Source organism: Strix aluco, chromosome 12, assembly GCF_031877795.1.
Source record: "Strix aluco isolate bStrAlu1 chromosome 12, bStrAlu1.hap1, whole genome shotgun sequence".
NCBI classification, from domain to species: domain Eukaryota; kingdom Metazoa; phylum Chordata; class Aves; order Strigiformes; family Strigidae; genus Strix; species Strix aluco.
In genome coordinates, this window is record NC_133942.1 from 19,186,922 (window position 1) to 19,207,838 (window position 20,917).

The window sequence follows — 20,917 nt, forward strand, 5'->3', positions numbered from 1 at the left end:
CTAGGAAAGGGTCTTTGACCCAGAGGTACTTGTACCCTTCTGGAGTTCATTTCTCACATCTAGCCTTTCTGTCAAAACAAATAAATTAATAGGTGATTTGTGAACCCGATTTGGTAAAACACAGAAACTATGGTTGTAGTCCAAAATCCATAACTACACTCTGGTGCTGCGTGCGACTGAGATAAAAGGATAGAGAGTCACTATGGAGAGACAGATACTGTTGACTAGATAAAGAGATGGTGTGGAGAGTTACAGCAAGATAGATGACAAGCATTAGATGGAGTGGATATATAGTTAAAATTAAAGAGATGGATACTATGAGTACACATGGGAAGATACCTTGTACAGACATACTGTGAATAGATGTTGCAGGAAGAGGGATATTGTTAGATAGACACTGTCTGGGAAAAATGGGTAAGGCAACAAGTAATGCTGCAGCTAGGCACATAAAGATTGACTCTGTTGATAAATAAATTCTATAAATACTACAGACAGATATTTCAGTAGCCTGCCATCTATGAATATTTGACACACACATCTAAGAAACTGCATAGTACCTCACTGAAAATAAACATAACCAAACAGCTACTAGATATGTGTGCAATCATACTGTTTAAACATTTAAGAGATGTTAGTAGCTGCAGAAACCCAGCAATTTATCACCTGATTCAAAGCTCATTTCACCCTGATGGACACATCATTGATGGCCTGACAACAGCATGGCAGAAAATGCCTGGCCAGCAGGTGGACAATCAAGTGCTGAAGAAACGTTGGATAAGTAAATGGGAATATACAGTGTTTGGATTTCAGAATTAGAAATAGACCACTATCTGGGTACAAGCTTCCCATTTTGTATCCAGGCTTACCAAGGGATGACACATTTCAAGATAATTTCCACCACTATGTTGTACTGGCCCAAGCCTGACCTTATGGTCTTGTCCATCCCATGCAGCTGTTATAACCCCAGAAACCCCTGTAGGGAGCTCCATTCCCAGCTCTCCTCAGCTACCTTATTGACCTCAGCAAGCAGTCGAAAGTCCTGCTACTGAGTGTCCTGGCAGCAGTGCAGAACATCCTGTTCTCCTGTGATAGACATTGAGCAAGAGTTGTCATCTATGTGGATGTCTATTCTTGCTGAAGCTGTCAGGCTTAGTCCTACACTTGGCAGATGCTGCCTGAATTGAGAGCCTTTCCAGGGAGGCAGATCCTGTTGTGGTTCCTGTGGTCAGCAGTCCTGAGGACTGCTGGAGTACAGGCTGTCTGAGGAGTGAATGTACGTTCATACTTTACATCTTTCCACCCTCACTGTGTCTGTCCTGTCTCATCTCAGGCCTCTCCTGAGCCTGACAGAGGGCCCATTCCCTTGCCGTGGTCTAGACTGAGGTTTTCCATATTCCCACTGAATGGACTTCTGTCCAAACCAGCTACTGGTTTGTTCACCTCTGTAACCACCTTTCTACCCTGTGCTTTGGCGGGTTCTCTCCCTGTGTTGATTGCTCAGCCCCATGTCAGGGATGCTCATTTTGGGGCTATCAGTCTCTACGTAGCATGTGTTATCACACTGTCCTTGAAGAAGACGAGTTCCTTCTCAGGCTGCTGGTAGGCACCTCCAGGCTACTGCTGATGCTGCTTGTCCAGCACAGTCTGCCTGTGCTCTGAACCCTCTGAGAGTTTATGATGCACCTCAAAGTCATTCTGGCATATGCCAGAGTTGGTTTTCTCAGTTCATTTCCTCTGGGACTTGAACATGCAGGTCCACAGCAATGGAAAGACAAGCACATTAACCTCTGCTCCTCTCCTACAGCACCTCCTCCCCACTACAGTTAATGCTTTAAAACAGTCCTAACCACAAACTGTTTGATTTAAATTCCTGCTATCACAGGCATTATATAAGTTATATGTTTTATAAATCATTCGATCTAATACACACTTTGTAAAGTCTCCCAGAAAGAACTCCACAGTCTATTAGCTTGCTATGGATGCTGTCTTCAGGGCCCAAATACGAGTTTGTGGGGAGAAGAGGAGATTATGTATGTTTTTGATGGCTTCAAACACCAAATTAAATTTGAAATTAACATTTAACTGTATCATCCATTTCCAGTAATGATGTTTAATGTTACTGTGAGAGAGTCAAGTGCTTTACATGGTAGGTGTCAATTGAGTCTTGTTCAGGAAGTTGTCCAAGGGCTTTTGGGTATGACATGCTGGGAAAGTGATTAAAACCTTGTCAGGTTAAGTGAGAATAGTATTTTTGGTTTTCCCCTCTCCCCTTCATTTCAATCTTTCCTAGCAGCCAGTTTCTATCTCTAAGGATATATCTTGTAATAATAATTGCTTGTTATCAGTGGATATTTTCCAGTACAGCAAAGATATCTAAATCCAAAGTCTCCAACAGAGGAAATTGATAGGTCTGAGTTTAAGGAGGTTAATCCATCTCAATGGAGACCCTCTGTAAGAAGTGAAATGTTAGGCATTTCCTGACTATAGGGAGTAGCATGGGAGAAGGGTATGCCAAGCTTCTGAGGGGGCAGACCTTGAAAGTAGCAAGGGAATAGACAGATCAGGAAATTTTCTTCTTCCTTGAGTGTCTCCCCACAGACTTCTCTTGCACTGGAAACATCTAGAACAGCACAAGAAGGTGGAAGGAAGCATCTCTCTAAAGCTAGAGCTATTGGTTTGTGGTGCTTGGCTTTGTTCCTCCATCATCACAGTTCTCTGGACAAATAATTTACCCATCTTGCTTAATGAATTCACCCTCAGCAGCTCAGGTTAATATGATCCTAATTGCGTGAGTATATTTAATTCTGGGTTTTTTTTCTCCCAAAACTCATAGGAGACGGTTACAGTAAATACATGTGTGTCAGAGAAAGGCAACCAGCAGGATCTGTGCTGTCTTTCACTGAGACCTATTGCTAGGAGTATGGCTGAAAAAGGCTGCCTAAGATACTCTGGATCAGTGTCTACAGCCTCTCTGACCTTGCTCTGCCACTACCCAAGCCCCATGCTTTCCCAGAACTACACAAGCAGGCACCACTCTTCTGGGAGTGCCTGCAATTTACACCATGCCTTGCCATAGTGCCCATCAGTGAAATAAGTGTGTAAGGCTGACATGAAAAGTGCCACAGGCTCTCACTGCTGTTGTAGTTATCATCAAACAATTGTCATTGCACAGCAATCCTTACTAGCAAACCAAGAAATACTCTGAGTATTAAGAATTAGGGATCTAGGCCTTGCACCTTTGTCAAGTTTTGACACAGGGCATATTTCTTAGATCTTTCATTCCTTAAAATTGTTGCAATGGCTGTTCACTGAATTTAGAATTCTTCACTTTCTGTTCCAAGAACAACAAGATTTAAGGCAGTGTTGTTCCCTGCCTCAGAAATGGCTGCAAAATTAGTGGTGAATGATGCTGTTCAGGAGTTCAGCTGCTCATCTGGGACATGCCGGTGCAGCTCCGTGCACATCAGCAGACCTTTTCCTAATAAATCTTCAGACTGCTTCCCTTTTCAGAAAGTAGTATGGGGTGTTTCAGGCTGCAGAGCTTGTATGTAAAGTAAATGCATTGTTATTTAAAAGTGATTCATGTTGTTGGGAAGCCCGGAAAGGTAAGCTGATTGGTGGGTAAGCAATGGAGTGTAATAGCCCTGAGAAAACTGCTGTGTAATAACAGCTTTGATTCCTTGCAGGATAAAACTGTATAATGTTGCCATCCTTCCTGTACCTTTCATGTGTACAGTACTTCATATACGCTAAGTGTATTAGTTTGTCATCTGGACTGATAGCTGATCTGATCCTCCTGGGCTTTGCTAGTCTGCTTGAGAGAAGTATGAAGTTTTCAAACAAAGTTTTAGGCTTAAGCCAACATCTAAATTACAAATTTTTAAAATCTCCTTGCCAGTGTTTCTTGATAGGCTGCTTTCTGACCTGAGCTGATAACACATCTTGCCTCAGAGATGCTTTTTTTCTCCTTGATACTGAATTGCCTGTACCATGCACCATTAAATCTGACATAGTTTATCTGCAGGTTGGCTGTCCAGAAACGGAGAAAGTCCAGCATAACCCTGGCAAACTCAGGGTAAAGTCAGCAGCAGTCTGACTTGGGTGCCCCTGCTCTACCATCCTATTATCTCCACCATTCTGAGAGCCTGGGCTCTTCAGCAGCATACAGTGTTTCTTTAAGGGGTTATGTGTTACTGACACTAGAAATGTAAGGGTACCTATATAAAGCTGGTGAAGCAAAAAGATTTGTAGAGAAAATGACGCCATCATGATTTGATGGCAAAGAAGGAACAAGAAAAGAGATTCTATCACAGCGCACAGCAGTCGGGAACCCTGTATGCATTCATGAATATAACCTTCCCCAATGCATCCCCTCTGTAGAGTGTGTATGTATATTCTAGCACTTGGATTTGTGCTGTTTGTACTGGCAAATATAATTTTTGTGGGTTTTTTCAATGCCTTGGGGGACAATTCATGAGCCAGAACAACTCATGATCTGGTCTTTTCCTGGTGTGTCAGTTCCTGAAAGAAAGAATCCACCACGAGAAGAGCAGATGTCACTTTATTTTGGTGCAATAAGCAGCTTCCTGAAGCAAAGAGACAAAACGAGGATCTAGGAAAACATAAATACAAAGGTAAATGCCAGGAAATACAAGATTTCCTGACTAATGAGGTTTTCAGGTCCAGTGGAACCAGCATGCACGAGTCCCCAGCCTTTGTTTCCTAGAGCTGGATGGCTGGCTTGTTCAGCTAGACAGGCTAGCTGGAGAGCTTAAAATCAGAGGCCAGACTGGGTACAGAAAATCTGGCAGCTCATGACAATTTCTTTCCCATCTGAATAATCTCCCCTTCGCTTTTATGACTTCAATTGTTTTCAGTACTGTAAGAATTACAACGTTGCTCTTTGAAATATGATCTGGCAGCTAATCCTTGGTAAAACTGAGCACCTCTCTCTCCTCCTGATGTCAGCAGGAGTCCTACATCCTCATCATTCCTCCAGCTAAACCCTTCATTACTGCCTGGCAGAATCATGAACATTCACTTCTTTCCCTAATGAATCTGGAAACTTGCTATTTGCTTTACTGTAGTCTTGGTTTTTTGAGGAGGTTTTGGTTATTAAGCACCCATTGTCTTACTGCTTTCAGTAGAAAGGCGTTTGCATAGAAGACGCAATTAAACAGCTTTGCACCCTCATTCAGACTAGACAAGTGATGGAGGGCTTCAGACACACCCTGGCTCTGTCACCACACCATGAACTTGCCAGCCAGGCAGAGTGAGGGAGCCTTCTGTGTCCATGTTGTTGGGGAACTGGGACAGAGAGAAAAGCAGTTTGCTCAAAGTAACTGCGAGCCCACCGAGTGTAGAACCTGTATCTTTCAAACCCAAGTGTTTTAACCTCATGATTCAATTTTCCCTTGACGCAGTCTGATACATCTTTTCAGTCACTTAGTCTGCACACAAGAACTGACCTTTTATCATTTTTGGTTGTAAATCAGAGAGTGACATTAAATGCTCAGGGTGGTTCTCTACGAAGTGATTGTTTCACTGCTCTGCAAGCTGTGCTCTAATTTGCCCCATCCATCCAAATACATGTCTTATTTTGATTAAATGAATACTTTTGTCAGTTTGTGTTGCTTCAGCTTTCACTCAGAATATGCTTGCTTCTGTGATGTGTTAGTATTTTAGTGGGAATTTGTATATGTGTATATAAATATACATACACATATTCACATACAGAAAAAGTAGGAAAATGTAATTGCAACTTTCAGGTAAAACACACAGGACATTTTTGGCAGGCATTTGAAAATTGATTTTTATAAAATATTCAGGAAATACTCATGTTAACAGTGATTCTAAAAATTGTTCCCTGCTGGGAATTGATATATGCTACAAGCTACAAATGGTTTCATTTGAAAACAGCATCTCACTGTTACACAGGTGAAACATTATTAAATACCTACAACAGGAACACAGGGAAGTATTAGGAGATCTATTGTACAACAAACAGCAATGGCAACTTTTAGATGTTCTTTACTATATTCCTTTTGCAAGGCGATGCTGTCTTCTTAGATCAGAGCAAATGGTTGTTATTTTTTCCTCTTTCGTCTGTTTACTGGGAGTCATATGTTCCTGGCTGGTAGGTCCTTCTGGCGCAAAGAATCCCTTAAAACATTGTTTGAGTTCTGAAGTAGGATGAAGGTGGTGCTTCATGTTTGTGTCAGCCTTCCATGCCTATTGTTTTTCTTGTGTGTTAAACCACTGCAATTCATCCTTGCAATTCCTGACAGATAAATTTTAGAAGGTAAGGAGAGTATAATGAAATATTTGTTATTCTTAATGAAACATCTGGCAAGGCTTTGGCAAGATGAAGGAATTAGCAAGAGTTGCCACTTATATGCTGTAGCTGACATTTTTTTGTTGTCCTTAATGGAGTCCAAAGCATATGCAAATCAGCTGTGTAATGAGTGAGGTTAAGCAAGGTTTTGGATTTGGTTCCATATGGTGTTAAAAACATAATTGATCAGAATGTTTTGAAATATATTGAGCACGAGTGTTCAGATTTGTTTTATCTGAATCTCATTATGTCTGAGAAAACATTTAGTATGAGGGCAGAGGCTGAAGTTTTAAACTGGATCTATTATTGGTTATCTATGATCACACATATTTCAACAGATGTTTCTGCTATAAACTCCACTTCAATTTGCTTTAAAGGAAAGATAGATTTCTTTGACCTTGCCTTCTCTGTCTTTTATTCTTATGGGTACACAAACACACAGATCCTCTCTTTCCTAATTATAATATAGACTAAACACACTTGTTCTCCGCAGTAAAGGATGAGAGAACAAAAGTTACGTATTAGTCTCAGAACTTTTTGTACTACAGGAAGTTTCTGAGATCAGTTATGATGAACATCCCTAGGATGAGATGCATAATTTTGAGGGGGATTATGTTTTTGCAGATTTGTGCTGGATTCATTTGAAGAAATTGGTGATAACATAGGACCTTGTAGAGATGAAGTTACTTTGCGAGATGACTGTGTTGACTGATATCCATCAGCCGGAACCTCTTAGGCTTCAGTGCTTTGCCATCATATTGGCCTTAAATTAATTGTTTTCAGTAAACTCCAGAAACTGTTTTCTGTGGCCTTTAAGATGAGATTTGCCTGAAGGCTTTCCTTAAAAGCAGAATTCAGTGGTAAACCAGCTGTTGAACCCCTATATGTGCCCTACTTTCTCCCCTCTCTGGACATTCTTGAACCAGAATCATTCTTTTTTACCAGAGCTCAATATTTTTAGTCATGGTCATTGTTTACCCATCTGAAGACATGTGATTGTGAAAGAAAAATTACCTGTGCAGAAGGGTTTCTAAAACAGTCATTTCTTTCTTTAAAAGGTGCAAGAATGAGTCAGGTTCATGTGGAATAGGAATATGTCCATATTTCCTTACTGAGAATACAAGATCTTAACTTTTGCCACACAGTGTTGCTTTTAGCTTCTAGTTTAATTTCTCAAATAGCTTTATGGTTTAGACAACATTTCTGCCTGCCTGTTGATCCTAGTGTATCTCAAGTCCTACCCAGATGCTCTAAGTCCCCCTTCAAGTGACCTGCTGCTTTGTCAACACTCACCTGAAGACTAGAGTCAAAGAACTGGTTTGTCCTGGTCAGTAGCCAGCTCTTTCCCTGAGGTTGCTTCCACTTGAATGCAATAGCATCAAGGTTCAGCAATCATCTATTGTTATCTCTCAGCTAGCTGTAGGAGTATCTCCTGAGGCCTCCTATGTCTTGTAATGAAAATTGTGTTCTGAATACAGAGCAAACCATGTAATTGTGTGGATGTGTAGGTGTGTGGGTGTCTGAGTGTATGCATATATACATATATGTGTATCTATTATTTATCTATCTGCAAGGAAAGATAAGGGATGGTGATCTACGCTGTGTGCTTGAATAGATATATTTACATATGCACACACATATTCACATCTATCATAGATACTCTGACACATCAGAGTGGTTATCAGCTAAAAATAGATTTTCACAAAGAAAAGCTAGTGACCAAGAGGTTTATTTCTCCTCCAAGGGGTGCAGTGGTTGGAATTTAGTCATTTACAGCAGTTATTAGTTCAATCAGGTAATAAGGGGTCTATCTGTCATCTGGTGTGCAAGCAAATATTTGCATTTATTGTTATCTGACCCAAAAAATACCCTGTTCATAAAACAGATATTTAACTGAAACACAGTCTAGACATGTCTTGGCCATGTTAAAACATTGTGCTTTCAAAATCCCAAATCCTTTAAGTTACTCAAAGAGATCTAAGGGATATATACATATGGAACTTGGACTTTTGAAATTAAATATATAGAACCAATTACAAAATTTGGATGAAATGGTTGTCTAAAACATAAAGCTATTTGAAGGAATTATATGAAGCAGTACCAAGGGAAACAAGAACCCAGGAGAACCTGCATGCCTTTACATTATTTATCCTCAGCAGTACAAATTTTCAGCATCTAAGCCAAAATCTTTCCACATTTCTTTTCCCCCTACAGTGCCAATGTCTCAATTACTGGAAGCACCCAAGAGCAATTACAAGGATTCCAATAATCTTCCTGTATTATTGTGGCTGGACTGCTAAGTATCATCAATAATGTGATTATCATTTTGAGAAGAAATTGCTTGAGGTAGAGACACTGTGAGAAAGGCTCCCAAACACTTTCAATATCATATTTTCAGCAACTCTTACATTATTCAGTGGCCTAATGAGTTCCAGTAGTCTTAGTAAATACCTCTCCATACAGAGGGACTTGACTGCTCATATTTCCACAGAAAAAGCTGTAGAAAGCCAAAATGTTTTCTGTTTTGGAAGCATTTCTTTTGATTTGTAAACTCAGACTAAATCCAAGCCACTGACAGTGCTGCTTGGTGGATGGATGCTATCCCATCCATTTTATGTCACCCATTTTTTATTTCCTGTGTTTATCTCCCGTTTTTTATGAATGTAACAAGATCACAATGGACCGGATTTTAAACCATCTACTGTTAGTTGCTTCATTGGATCTGGCCATAAACTTCTGTTCAGCATAAGACTGTAACATCTAGCCAAAGGTAGCAAACCATACCGATGAGGTGTCTCACGGGTACTCACTGGATAAGAACCTTTAATTGTTTTCAACAGCAAACATGGATTGGGCTGACTGCATGCTGGTCCAGAGCTGATGCTATGTGATATCATTCCCTTAAATAAAAAGTTTTAGTGTAATATGGTTCTAAAAGCAAGATCAGCACTATGCTTTCACAAGATGTTCTAACCCAGGCCCAGTCTCCCAACAGTGCCTGAATATATCATGAGTTTTCCTATAAAGGCCTTCAACTTTCTTAAGATTTGTGTTCCAGGGCTTGAGCTCTGGTGTCCAGATCTCTTGGTCCAAGTTTCAAGAACATAGTACTGTGCAGATATAGGCAGTCAGGGCTCAAGTTTTCTTCAGGGTTGTCCCATGTTTCCAAGGAATTCACATAGAAGCTGGTGCTGGATGCCAGTTATAGGTAAATTAACTCCTCCCTGCTTGTGCAGAGTGACTGAACTTGTTTGGTATGACTGAAATTTAGTGGGTTGCATAGTATGTCTGTGGAGATATAGCCAGAGTTTGGCATGCTTATGCCCATGCTTAGGTTCATCTTTAATTAGCTTCTCACCATAGGTAAGTGGAAACTTTACTCAGTACACTGATTTAGCTTTTCAGTGTCAATGGGAATGCAGCTGCTTTGGTCGTGTCTGCCTTTCCAAGCAGCAGATTTATAGGGTCTTTAGTGTTTTGTCCAAGCCAGGTATTGCACTATGTGAAAGAGTGCATCACCACAAACCAAAGTGAATATACAAGTTCACAAATCTCTCCTAAAGTACACACAGGATGGTGCTTTCAAGCGGTGAAATGTAAATGTATTAAAAAAAGAGACAAAACCTAAGAACTGTTGAAGAGTGAGAGAAGGAAAGCTAGTTATCTTTGGGGTCTGCACCAACTGTCATAGCTCCATTTCATGGCTGACTTGTATCTGTTCAAGACAGTGGGTTTTATTAATGCTTACAAGCCTACAGCTATAAGAATGCTAAAGATGAAATGTTAACGCTGCACTGATACATAGATTGGTTCTCCATTTGGAAAAAAATAATGATTGTTCATAAGCCTGAATCTGCAGCCTTTGGCTTCTCACCAGCTTTTCCATCCTGCAAGTATAAAGACCAGCTCATGTGCATTTTACTGATTAGCACTAGAAACATGCTTGGATTTGAACTGAGGTATTTGGAATCCAAGAATGTCATGTAATGTCAAGCTAGTACCCTTCAAATGGGAGAAAAATGCCTGCTTGTCCTCTGTACAAACTCATCTTTCACAGAATGATCAAAGCTGTACCAATGACATGGTGTAATTCAATTAAATACTGTTCTTCAGATTCATATAAGGCTTTTCAGTTTCCCAACCATGTGTAATGCGAGTTGTGTACTCAACATCTCCTCTGGTCATACAGCAATCATCAGCCATCTTCTCACCAATGAGGAGAACAAAAACAGTCATTCTCGAGAAGACTAAGAGTTTCTGCTAGATGCAAGTAAAATGCTGTCCAGGGCTCAATTGTCGCAAGCCTGAATGAACATTAGGGGACAGTATTGTCCAGGAGTCAGCTTGTTTCTTGCTCTTCATGCTCTCCCTTTATTTACAAGTTGTCTTCCCTTCTCTCTAAATGATAAAGCCTCGCTTGTTCCCTACTTATCTAACTGGTGCACCAGACATCCATTTTTAATCTGGCCAAATCAATTATAAATATTACAGCCTACAATTACCCTGGGAACTCCCAAAAATCTAATTAGTACAAGTCTTAGCAATGAATTACACCTTTCTCTTGCTTATTTGCAGCAGGAAGAAAAAAAATAAAAACAACTTACACTCAAAACAAGACCAAACATCTCTCAGCCATAGCAAACAGAATTCAAGGCAGCGTTTAATTATGTTCATATTGTTCCTCAAAGGATGGGCCATGGTGGGATGAAAGCCAGGGTACCTGTCATTGCCTTGGGCTTAGCACGCATTATCTCAGGAGATGTTGTAAGATGCAAAAGTCCTTGGCAAAGAGCCTTTGGAAAGGAAATCTCAGGGGAACCTACAAAGTTCTTATCATTATTGCTTACTGTGTAGCAGCAAAAAAGGTAAATGTAACAGTTCTTTAAGCTGGAGCCATCTTGTATGAGTACTTAGCTGATCCCCTCCCTTGGTGAGGTCAGGGACTAAGTAGAACCTTGTCTAGCTTGTCTTGGGCAGGAGGGGAAGCCAGGCTGCTGTCTGGGGAGCTCCTGAATTGCAGAAATGAAATTAGAAAGTCATTACAAGGTGTGCACCACACCTCGTAGCAAGTGAATCAAGACACAAAGGCCAGACTAAAGTCCTTCCTCGTTGGCATCTTCTTGCTGTAGTTTATTTCTTGCAGATGTAATTACCTGAAAGCATCATAGCTGTTTCATTTATGTCCTAAAATACTACTTTATGAAGCTATTAAAGGCAGACTTGTACTCTGAGATAACTGCAAATGCAGCTGCTTAGGATTCATTTTAGATTCATTACAAGACTTCAGAAGCAGTATTCCTGTAAAATACTTTTAATAAAACATATGGATTCCTCAAAAGCAAAAGTGTGCAAGACCACACAGCCTTTTAGATTCTGTGACGTAGGTGGAATTTTAATGTAAAAAAAAAAAATAAAAAGAAGGGCAAGTCAATCCCAATTCACTGCAGAGAGGGCAGCATATTTTTAAAAGCTGCAGGACGCTTTACTTACCAGCACATATATAACTGTTCATAGAATTGGTAAAACTTTCTTGGAAAAGAATGAAAGATTCCCCTTCTGCTCAGGTGATAACTGTGGTCAGGGAACTTGCTGGGGTCTCCAGTCCCTGCTTGAGCAGAGAAAAAGTGCACCCTTCTTTCAGGTGAATGATGTAATTGCAGAGAACTTGGTCTGCTTAGGTTGAACATAAATGTTTCTTCTGTTTTCTCTTCTCACAGGGTAAAGTCAGATATCTTGAAAAATTTCAAGAAAGTAATTTCCTGCTTTATTTAGTCTATGAGCTATATCAGAGATGTGCTTGGATCATTATACACAGCCATATCCCTGCTTTGGGCAGCTTCCAAAGGATTGGGACATATCATGATGGAGAGGAGGTTTAAAGAATGGACAAAATAGGGTTACAGACAGGGTGATTATGCAGCTACTGGCATGTTATTTTTCACTGTAGAGAGAAGATGAAGATATGTTTGTTTGTTTGTTGATACATTCTTCACAGGCAGTCATTGCTATGTCCATGACTAGCAGTGCTCCCCAGACTTAGCTTTTTCCTCCTTTTTGTGTGAAGCATTTAACCACTCACTTCCAGTTTTGCTCTGGCAAGACTGCAGCAAATTTTCACAAGAGTGAGAGGAGCAATATGAAAAAAAAGTAAATGCTCGATTTCCTTCTCTAACACACTGCAACTGTGAGGCCTGTCAAGTGAAGGTCAAGCAGCTACCCTGAACAATAGTCACAGCTTCCCTAAGAGGGACAGTTGTCAGTGCCTGTTCTAAAATGCATTCTATTTTGAACCAGTCAATAGAATATACAGAGAATGAGTGACCTATCACACAAGCAAAATGTGAGTGAAAAATCTCGAGAAATTACTTAGGAAATCTCTAGTTTTTCTCCATGCCCTGGAAGTATATGCACAAGTTAAGGAGAATTTTGTATGGAAGAGACATAACCAGTTATCCTCAGATACAGCATGTAGCTATAGTTTATCAACCACAACTATAGACTGTCTTTTTTTATGTGCAGTTCAGCAGGACAGCTGACTTGCAGGGTTTTCTATCCAGCTGTGACCTAACAGGTAGGCTGACTTAGAATGAGAAGTTTGCAGGAAGCACCTGGAAGAAGTGTTTTCCAGCCACACTAGAAAGCTCCAGTTACGCTGACATGTAAGGAGGGGCTGGGCTCCCTTCTCCCTTCTCCTCCTCATGTGAAGTCAGCAAAAAACCAGAATTATTTTACAGGGTACCAAAGCTTGTTTGTTTGCTTTCCAAAACCAAACAAACACACACACCCACATAGAAAAGGAGAACTAATTAAGATCAAGTCATATCTCAATAAATATGCAAATTAAAAATCAAAACAAAGAAATTCTATTTATCACATCATAAAGTTGCAAATTGCTGTTGTGGCTCCCATCAGCTGGAATAGATGAAGGCTATGAGGCCGTAGTTTTTGAATTAGTAGATCAACCAACATGTGTATGTGTTTTATTGTGATAGTTGGGGACTGTTTGCTGTAGATATATTACCAGCCTTCCCCCCCCCCCCCCTCCTGTTTTCTGTACTGTGTTCACATTCAGTGGTATTCATAGACTATATTTGTCTTGGAGTTCTCTAATGTAATGTCATTGGTTTTCTTCGCTGTTTACCTACTGTAAGACAACACTATTATTCTTTGGTAAATCTGTTTCATGTCCCCTGTTTTGTTTTTCCTTTGGGGTTTTTTGGGGAATTCTTTTGCAGTTTTTAAAAATCAGATTAAAAAAATAAGCAAACAAACAAAAATGTCAAGATCCTGCCTCTAACAAAAAACCCCACAACTCTTTGTTGGGAAAGAAAGCAAGCCACACCCTCTGCAATGCTATGCAATAGTCTAGATATTGGTATTTCTGCTCATTACCATGTTTCACCATTTGCATTCTTTCCTAAAGGAACTGGTCTTTGTGGTGTGGAGAAGCAGCATGTAATGACTTTGGCAGCTTTGTTAGTGGGACTGTCTCCCCTGCATGCCATGTGCTGCCACCTGTTTCAGAAAAACCTTTAACCTGCTGGTTTCAACTAGCCCTTTTGTATTGCTTTGCTATGTGTTTTAAATCTTTCTGCAGGAGAAAGTGAATTATTGAGATGGAAAATTCCATATAGTAGAGAGATGTAGCTGGTTTGTAGAGTTTGGTAGTGTGATAAAGATGCTTTCAATTTTTAAGTCACCAGTGTGATTACAGCCTGTGTTGGCAGCGAGAGGAAGTTGGTACCATCTATTTGCTGTTTGGTAGCTCATTATGTGATTTGTGGTGGTGGCATTGATCCAGTGGGCATCAGTCCAAATTGGAGAAACCACTACTAAGATCAGTGCTAATTGGTTTGCTCATTCACTATCACAGCAAAGGAGCAAAAGGCAGAATGAGCTAGGAAGAAAGTCTTCTTTCCTGACCTCTAAACATGGTCTAGGCACATCCTCACTTGTAGGGGACCTCTCCCTGTGGTATATCTGCCCAAGTATTGAGTTGTCGTGGTCTTGGTGGTTTGTGTACTACATACGTAGGCAACAAGGGAGAACTTCTGAAGTCCATTACAAAGGTTTTATGCATTAATACTGTCAGTATGTATCAACACTGTTTATACATAAAGACTGTCCCTTTAGTCTTCAATGCAAGGAAATGGCAGGTTTGTGTGTCATTCTCTGTTCACTGTCTTCCAGATTTCCCTTCTATAGTAAAGTGCTTTGGGGCTAGGAGTGATTTTCCCCTTTTTGTCAGAAATCCAGTCCTAAAATCATTTAAGTTATCAAAAAATTCAGAAGGTCCTCTGTTATTTGGTTTCCCAGATTTAAGTAATAATAGGGACTTTCTTTAAAAATTGTTATCCTGTTAATGGAAATGTTTGACTTTCAGGTCATAGGTTGCAAACTGAACCATTCTGTCTGTAAAATATCAGCGAGTTGGGTGGCAGCTATGCTCTGTCCCAATGGCATTAGCAGCTCCTCCCAAACACACAAGTGCAATATTGAAAGTAGGTATGCTTTAGTTCTTTTTGACTGCAAAGCTGCAAAGGCAGAGCTTATAAATGAAAAATCTAGTTCCCCTGAGTTTAGCCAGCTTTGAACATTATCACAGGTACTTGGTATCATGGTAATTCATGCCATGTCTGCATATGAAAAAAAAAAGAAGAAATCAAACCCACTGGTCAGACTCAGTAGAGACCACTGCTTGTTGCTGTTTGTGCTGGGAGGATTGTCCTGGTTGGTTTGTTTTGTTTCATGCCATATACTCAATTTCGGTATGAGTTCTTCCTGACCCAGATTTCTGAGCAGACTGAAGTGGAGCCAGAAATTGTAAAAGTGCATAATTATTCTTTTATTTATTTTTAAGCTGTACAGCTCTGTTAAGCTTTCAGAGAATCCTTTATACCCAGCCTTTGAAGTAATTAAGCCAGAGATCAGCCAGAGAAGGAGAAGTGGGTTGACACTGCTTGTTTCTGCTTGCAGAGTATTCTGTATACAATTAAGAACTGGAGTCTCAAAGCTAGGAAAACCTTACACCTTTTTTTGGAGTTCAGAAGAGAGAATGGATCAATACATCCAAAAGCAACACTTCACACCTTTGGTATGTTCTGAAACCTCAGATGCTGGCAGTACTGTGAAACAGCTGAGAGCTGGAAGATTATTCCAGTTACTGACATGTAAATGAGCAGACCACACATTAAAGCTGTGTACGCTCCATCTGCCAAGCCATTCATTCTTCCCAACTTGGGACAAATTAGAAACTCTGGGCCAGAGGTGGAAGATTATTATTCCTTTTCCAGTCCCGCAAAGCAATACATTCCCCTGCTTCGAGTCTGATTGAAAACATTGACCTGGAGGTGAAAAACACGGTATCTGTCCACCTGATTCATCCAGACTCTGGCCCAGACAGCACTGAAACCACAGGCATCTTTCTGGTCTCAAAAAATTACCCAGCTGCCCTCCTGGGCTAAGGGCCAAATGGGAACTAGGCAGCTAGGTAGAAGAAAGACCCTGTCCTCCACAGCTATCTAGTCTAGTGGTTACAATTCTGCCATAAATATTGCATTAGGCTAGCCTAATACAATATGTATTGAAAATGGTCATGTAAAGAAAGCCTATGACCATTCCTGTAAGTAAATGGCAGGAGGTTAAGGTGGTGTAATGTACCCTTCTGAGAGCCAGATGACATAGCTGTGACATCCATTTAGAGTCTCTCCTCAGCCATTCAGACTTGCCTCTGAATTTGGCCCTACCTTAGGAAGTCGTGGCGTCAAAGCCTTTTCATGGTCCTTCCAAAACACAACCATTCCTGGTACTTCTGCCCTCCTTGGAGCCAGTGTACTTGAAGACCTGAGAGCCTCCATTTTTCATTTCTGCTGTGTCTTGTTAGCAGTGCTCTGAGCTTGCACAGAACAGGAGGAAAAGATGCCAAAGCATTTCAACCACCTGGATTAATTAGGTCTTACACTAAATGTGGAACTACAGCAAGCTGGATGATGATTAAACCAGCAACCTTCTGGAAACTGAATATCTCCTTCTCTACTATATTTCAGCTTCTATAACCTCCTAAGTGCCTCAAGGCGTTGTCTGTATATGAAGCACTCTGTTTCTGTATAAGCAATAGCAATAATAGTGCTAACAATAATAATGCGTTTCTCCTGTGAGGTAGGTAAGTATCACTCTTCATTTTACAGATGGTGAAACAGATACAAAGACGTACAGGATCTTGCTTAGTGCCATCTCATGCCTTATTAGCACAGCCAGGATTGAACCCAGGAAACACATTTCCCTGGTACTTGCTCTTACCCCTACAGAACACACCCTCCTTTGATGACATCTGGTCTCTCTTGTGATTTTTCTGCAGAAGCTGCAGCAACAGCAGCCTGGAGTCTGATGATGAATCTCCTTGTGTGGAAGAAATCGATTATAATAGTGACAGTTGCTCTGATGGCGAAGAGGACTTCTCAGAGCTAGACCAAGAGATCCAGGAGTACCTCTCGTGGGTGGAAGGAGAGAAAGAAGATGAGGGAGCGACCATGGGACAAACATGCAGCTCCAAGGCTCTCAGGGGGCTCTACATTTCCAGCCAACCATCATCCAACAATACAGCTCTCCCTCTGCATTCGGCATCACTTGGGGTGTACAGTGGGTTCCAGAGCAGCCCTGTGTGAACAAGGCTTTGACTTGCAGAGCAGTAAGCAAATGTTTTACTGCTCATTTTTGCCTGTTTGCCAGCTTCAGCATCTTTTCCAGATGTGTTGCTCCAGTTCTGAATAGAAAATTGACTGTATGTTTGTGTAATTTGTATACATACATATATTGAGAATGACTCCTTATGCTTTGTACACAAGGCAGAGCGAGGGGCCACTGGCCCAGACGGTACTATGTGAGAACGTCATCCCTTCCTGAACATAATCCCGATTCACAGCTGCCTCTAGTATGTGGTTTCATACAGACTGACCTGAGGAATTGTATTCTGAGACCAAGGAACCAGACATGATTCTCCTTTTCCTAGTTTAGGCTCTTATTATGGGAAGGAGCCTTTGCCTGGAAGAGTGACAGTTACTGATGCCTTTGGCCAGAGCTCTCCGTTGCCATTCGTCTCTCTTGAGCTGTAGAGCATGTATCTGATTTCTGTCTGATTGGAATTTTTACAGTGTGTACAACAGGTTGAGTCAGGCTGTGCATGCTTCTGAGCTGGTCATATCTCAGCAACAGTGTGGGAAATCCAATGTGCCATAGTAAGGAAAGCACCAGTGACAATGCAGAGTGGTCCTCTGGAAACCTGGACTAAGTTCATCTCTTTGCAGCACTGGAATGAACTAGCCCAGCGTAATCTCAGTTGAGTCACTTCATGCTTGAACTGATGGGCCCAAGTGTAGAATTTGTTTCGCAGATGCTGTGAAATTATATTTCCTCTGTGAGACATCCTTCTAGCTAAGAGTACAGATACAACAGCTCATCCTGGAGAACTAGAGCTACTATTTAAAGCTATTGGGAGTGAGAGGGATGTGGGGCATTTTAAGGAGAAAAACATGTTCTCTTGAGGAGCCAGGGGTCCCCCAATATTCTGTCAATAGATTGATGATGGTAGCAATATCCAAGAATGAATTTAGCCCAAGCATCAGTCCAGTGACTGATTTTTCTTTGTTAGCTTTATTATAATACCACTAAGGAATCCTAGTTCATGGAACAGGACCCCATTGTGCCACAAAGTAATATAGTAAAATACATTACTGGTAGATGATATACAGGACATGTTCTACGAGTGACTCCCATAAGAGAGACAGAACAGCTTCTCCTTTGATCCTCAAATGAAAAAAAATATTAGATTTCTCCTAAAATTGCCTGCAAACACAGATTCCAATTCTGGAGAATCCAACACAGACTGAGAACCTGCACGAGCCTGACGCCCCTGAGGCATGAAGCCCACATCACCGCATCTCACACTTCATGTGGCCTGAACTCCTCGTGTGTCTTAGACTCTGCTGCTGCAAATGGAGAATTGCCTTGAACCCAAATGGAATTAACTGCACAATGAAGAGGTTCCCAACTCTGTCACTACTTTATGAGGCTCAAGGGGAAGGACGAATGTATAGTGTGTTGTAGCATTACAGCCTATAAGGCCTCCATTACCAGTGATTATTATTATTAATATTGATGCATGACTAAAAGCACCATGTCATCCTCTCATCTTTATGGTGTTTGTCGAGAGAATTCCTGGTGCAGAATGAGGTTTTCTCTGATGCATTTCTGAACACCTTTCTTCAGACTACCTAGACATATTTTCCAGCAGGAGCTTGCTCTTTGGAGAAATAGCTTCTCTCTGTCCTGCTGGGTTTTCAGTATCCAGGTGTTTTAAAGTCTTCACCAGCACGTAAGACTTATGTCTGTGTCTCTAGCTCTCACTTTATGATGCTGTTCAAAAGAGAGGCAGCTTGGGTCTTTACAAGCTGAGCTGCTTAGACCGAACTCATTCATTAGGTATGGTGTGTGTCTCTGTACTGAGAGAGTCCTGTCCTGTTCTGCTTGCTTTAGTGTACAGCTTGTTGCAGACCATACTGAATTTTCATAAAAGGTTAGCTCACAGAAATGGACACAAAGGAGGTAAAATAGGTGTTCCTATTATAATAGTTTGCATAACATTGTTTCAAAGCTTATTAATAAAAGACGATATATGTGCATAGTTAACTTCAAAATCCAACATCGTATGCATGACAGAGAACTCACACTGTGCTACGTCCAGACTGCAGCACACACAGGCCATGCTGTAAGATCTTCAGCATTCAGCACACCCTCAGGACACCGGGCAAAAAATACCATTTGTACATATATGTGTCTGTAGACGTGCTTGTCTACATCCAGAGCTACTTTCCTCTCCCACGCTGCGCTCTGTACCAATGGCCTGCCGCAATAACTGAATGATGCTTACTGAGGCTTGACAATAGTACAGCTCATTGTGAAGAAGGAAAAAAAATCATCTTAAATCAGTGTTTTGCTTAATGAGACACCAATATTTTGGCTATAAGTACTAGAGGCCAGTCTCAGGCTTCTAGCCATTTTATTCTGAATTCCTTAAGCTAGGAAGAATTCAGTTCAGTGGGAAAACTCTGCCCTAGTTGTGATTCATTGAATCAATAGACTGCGGGAGAGTTGTCCTAATGTAATAAAAGCAGAGATGTAGCTTCCATGCGTGTTTGGAGCCAGATGTATATGAGCAGCACCACTGTTTCACAGATCCCTGTGCTAGGAGCTGCAAGAAGTAGAGAGATGATGAAGGCCCTTAGGATGTTTTCAGTGTCTGGGATCCAAGTGCAGCAGCCGAGCTGGGAGCAAAGTGTCCACGCACATCAACCACACCTGCATAAATGCTGCTGTGAATAGCCTGGCCAAGTCTTCTCCCTGGCAGCCTCCCACGTTTGTGCCAAACAACTTGTCAGCAAGTGGTGAGGATGCTGCAGAAGGCAATGGCCAGGCCAACCCCCCAGCCCAAGGGTTCTCAGCTTACTGCTGAGAAGGTGGGAGCAGAGGAAGTACAGCGAGAGGGTTGGGTGGCCAACCAGTCGGGAATGGCACTTGGAAACCTCCAGCAGAAGCAGTTTTGTAGGCTGCCTCATTTCTTGCAGAAACTTCTACAGGGAGCAGATGCTCTTCTTATTTTGACAGACCTCTAGAGGTCAGGAGAGGGCCTCCGTTGTGCACTGCTCTCTCCATGCCATTAAAATTCTCCCTGAGTCATGGTAATTAAGCAGAACTAGGCTCTGCACAGAGGAACGGAAGTGCATTGACTTTAATAAAACAGAGTGTAAAACAACTTTAGATTAACTCCAGCCTTGTTTATTCTTGCACGCTTGTAATTCTGGTTTGGTATTTCCCCAGTGAATGGAGCCGTTGTCCCCTGCTCTGAGGCACGTCACCTCACTTCAGCCTGCTAAGTGCTGAGCAGTGAGGCCAGTGCCTTTTCTTGCTGTCCCTAGCTAATCCCAAAGAATTTGGAAACAGCCGATGGAGAAAGGGAGGGAGGAGAGGGAAGTTGCCCTGGTCCCCACCGTTGCAATTCCTCAAGAGTCAGCAAGGGTGTCAGGTTGAGACGAAAGCCAAATATTTCCATAATGGCCAGAAGAGACCGTGTCCTAGAGAGACTTGTATAGTCCCCACTGATAAAGCAGTTTTGGGCTCCTGCCAGGCACATTAACTTTTTTTACTGATGCCTTTTGTCTCACTGACTCTCTTAGCGGCTGTGAATAGCTCCACTCTCCTTCCTCCCCCCCATGGTTTACATGACATGGGTAGAAGATGTATCGCTGAGCAGTGCTCACACTGCACCCTCTGTCTCAGCCTCTCGCCGGCTCTCGGGCCTGCCTGGCCACAATAGCCCTTTCCTATCAGAGATGATCCTAAGGATGCCTTGCAAGTGTCTAGTGAAATACATATGTGTGTAAACCTCTGGGCTAAAAATAAATAATTAAACAATAAAAATAAAAAGAATCAAGTCAGCAAACTAAAGGAAGAACAAAATCTAATTAGTTTTATCTGCTGTTTGTTATGAGGCTGTCAGAGTGCTCTATCCCCTGGTTTTACAGCACTCTG

The 20,917-nt window shown here is 41.4% G+C and overlaps 1 protein-coding gene across 1 annotated transcript in view; it reads left to right on the top strand.

The window, feature by feature from the left end:
* AGBL1 (AGBL carboxypeptidase 1) overlaps window positions 1-16,998 on the top strand; it is a 289,485-nt gene extending 272,487 nt beyond the window's left edge. Inside the window, exon 23 of the mRNA XM_074836939.1 lies at window positions 16,692-16,998. Coding sequence (XP_074693040.1) covers window positions 16,692-16,998 — 307 coding nt within the window. The remainder of the gene's footprint in view (window positions 1-16,691) is intronic.
* The last annotated feature ends 3,919 nt before the right edge of the window (window positions 16,999-20,917 follow it).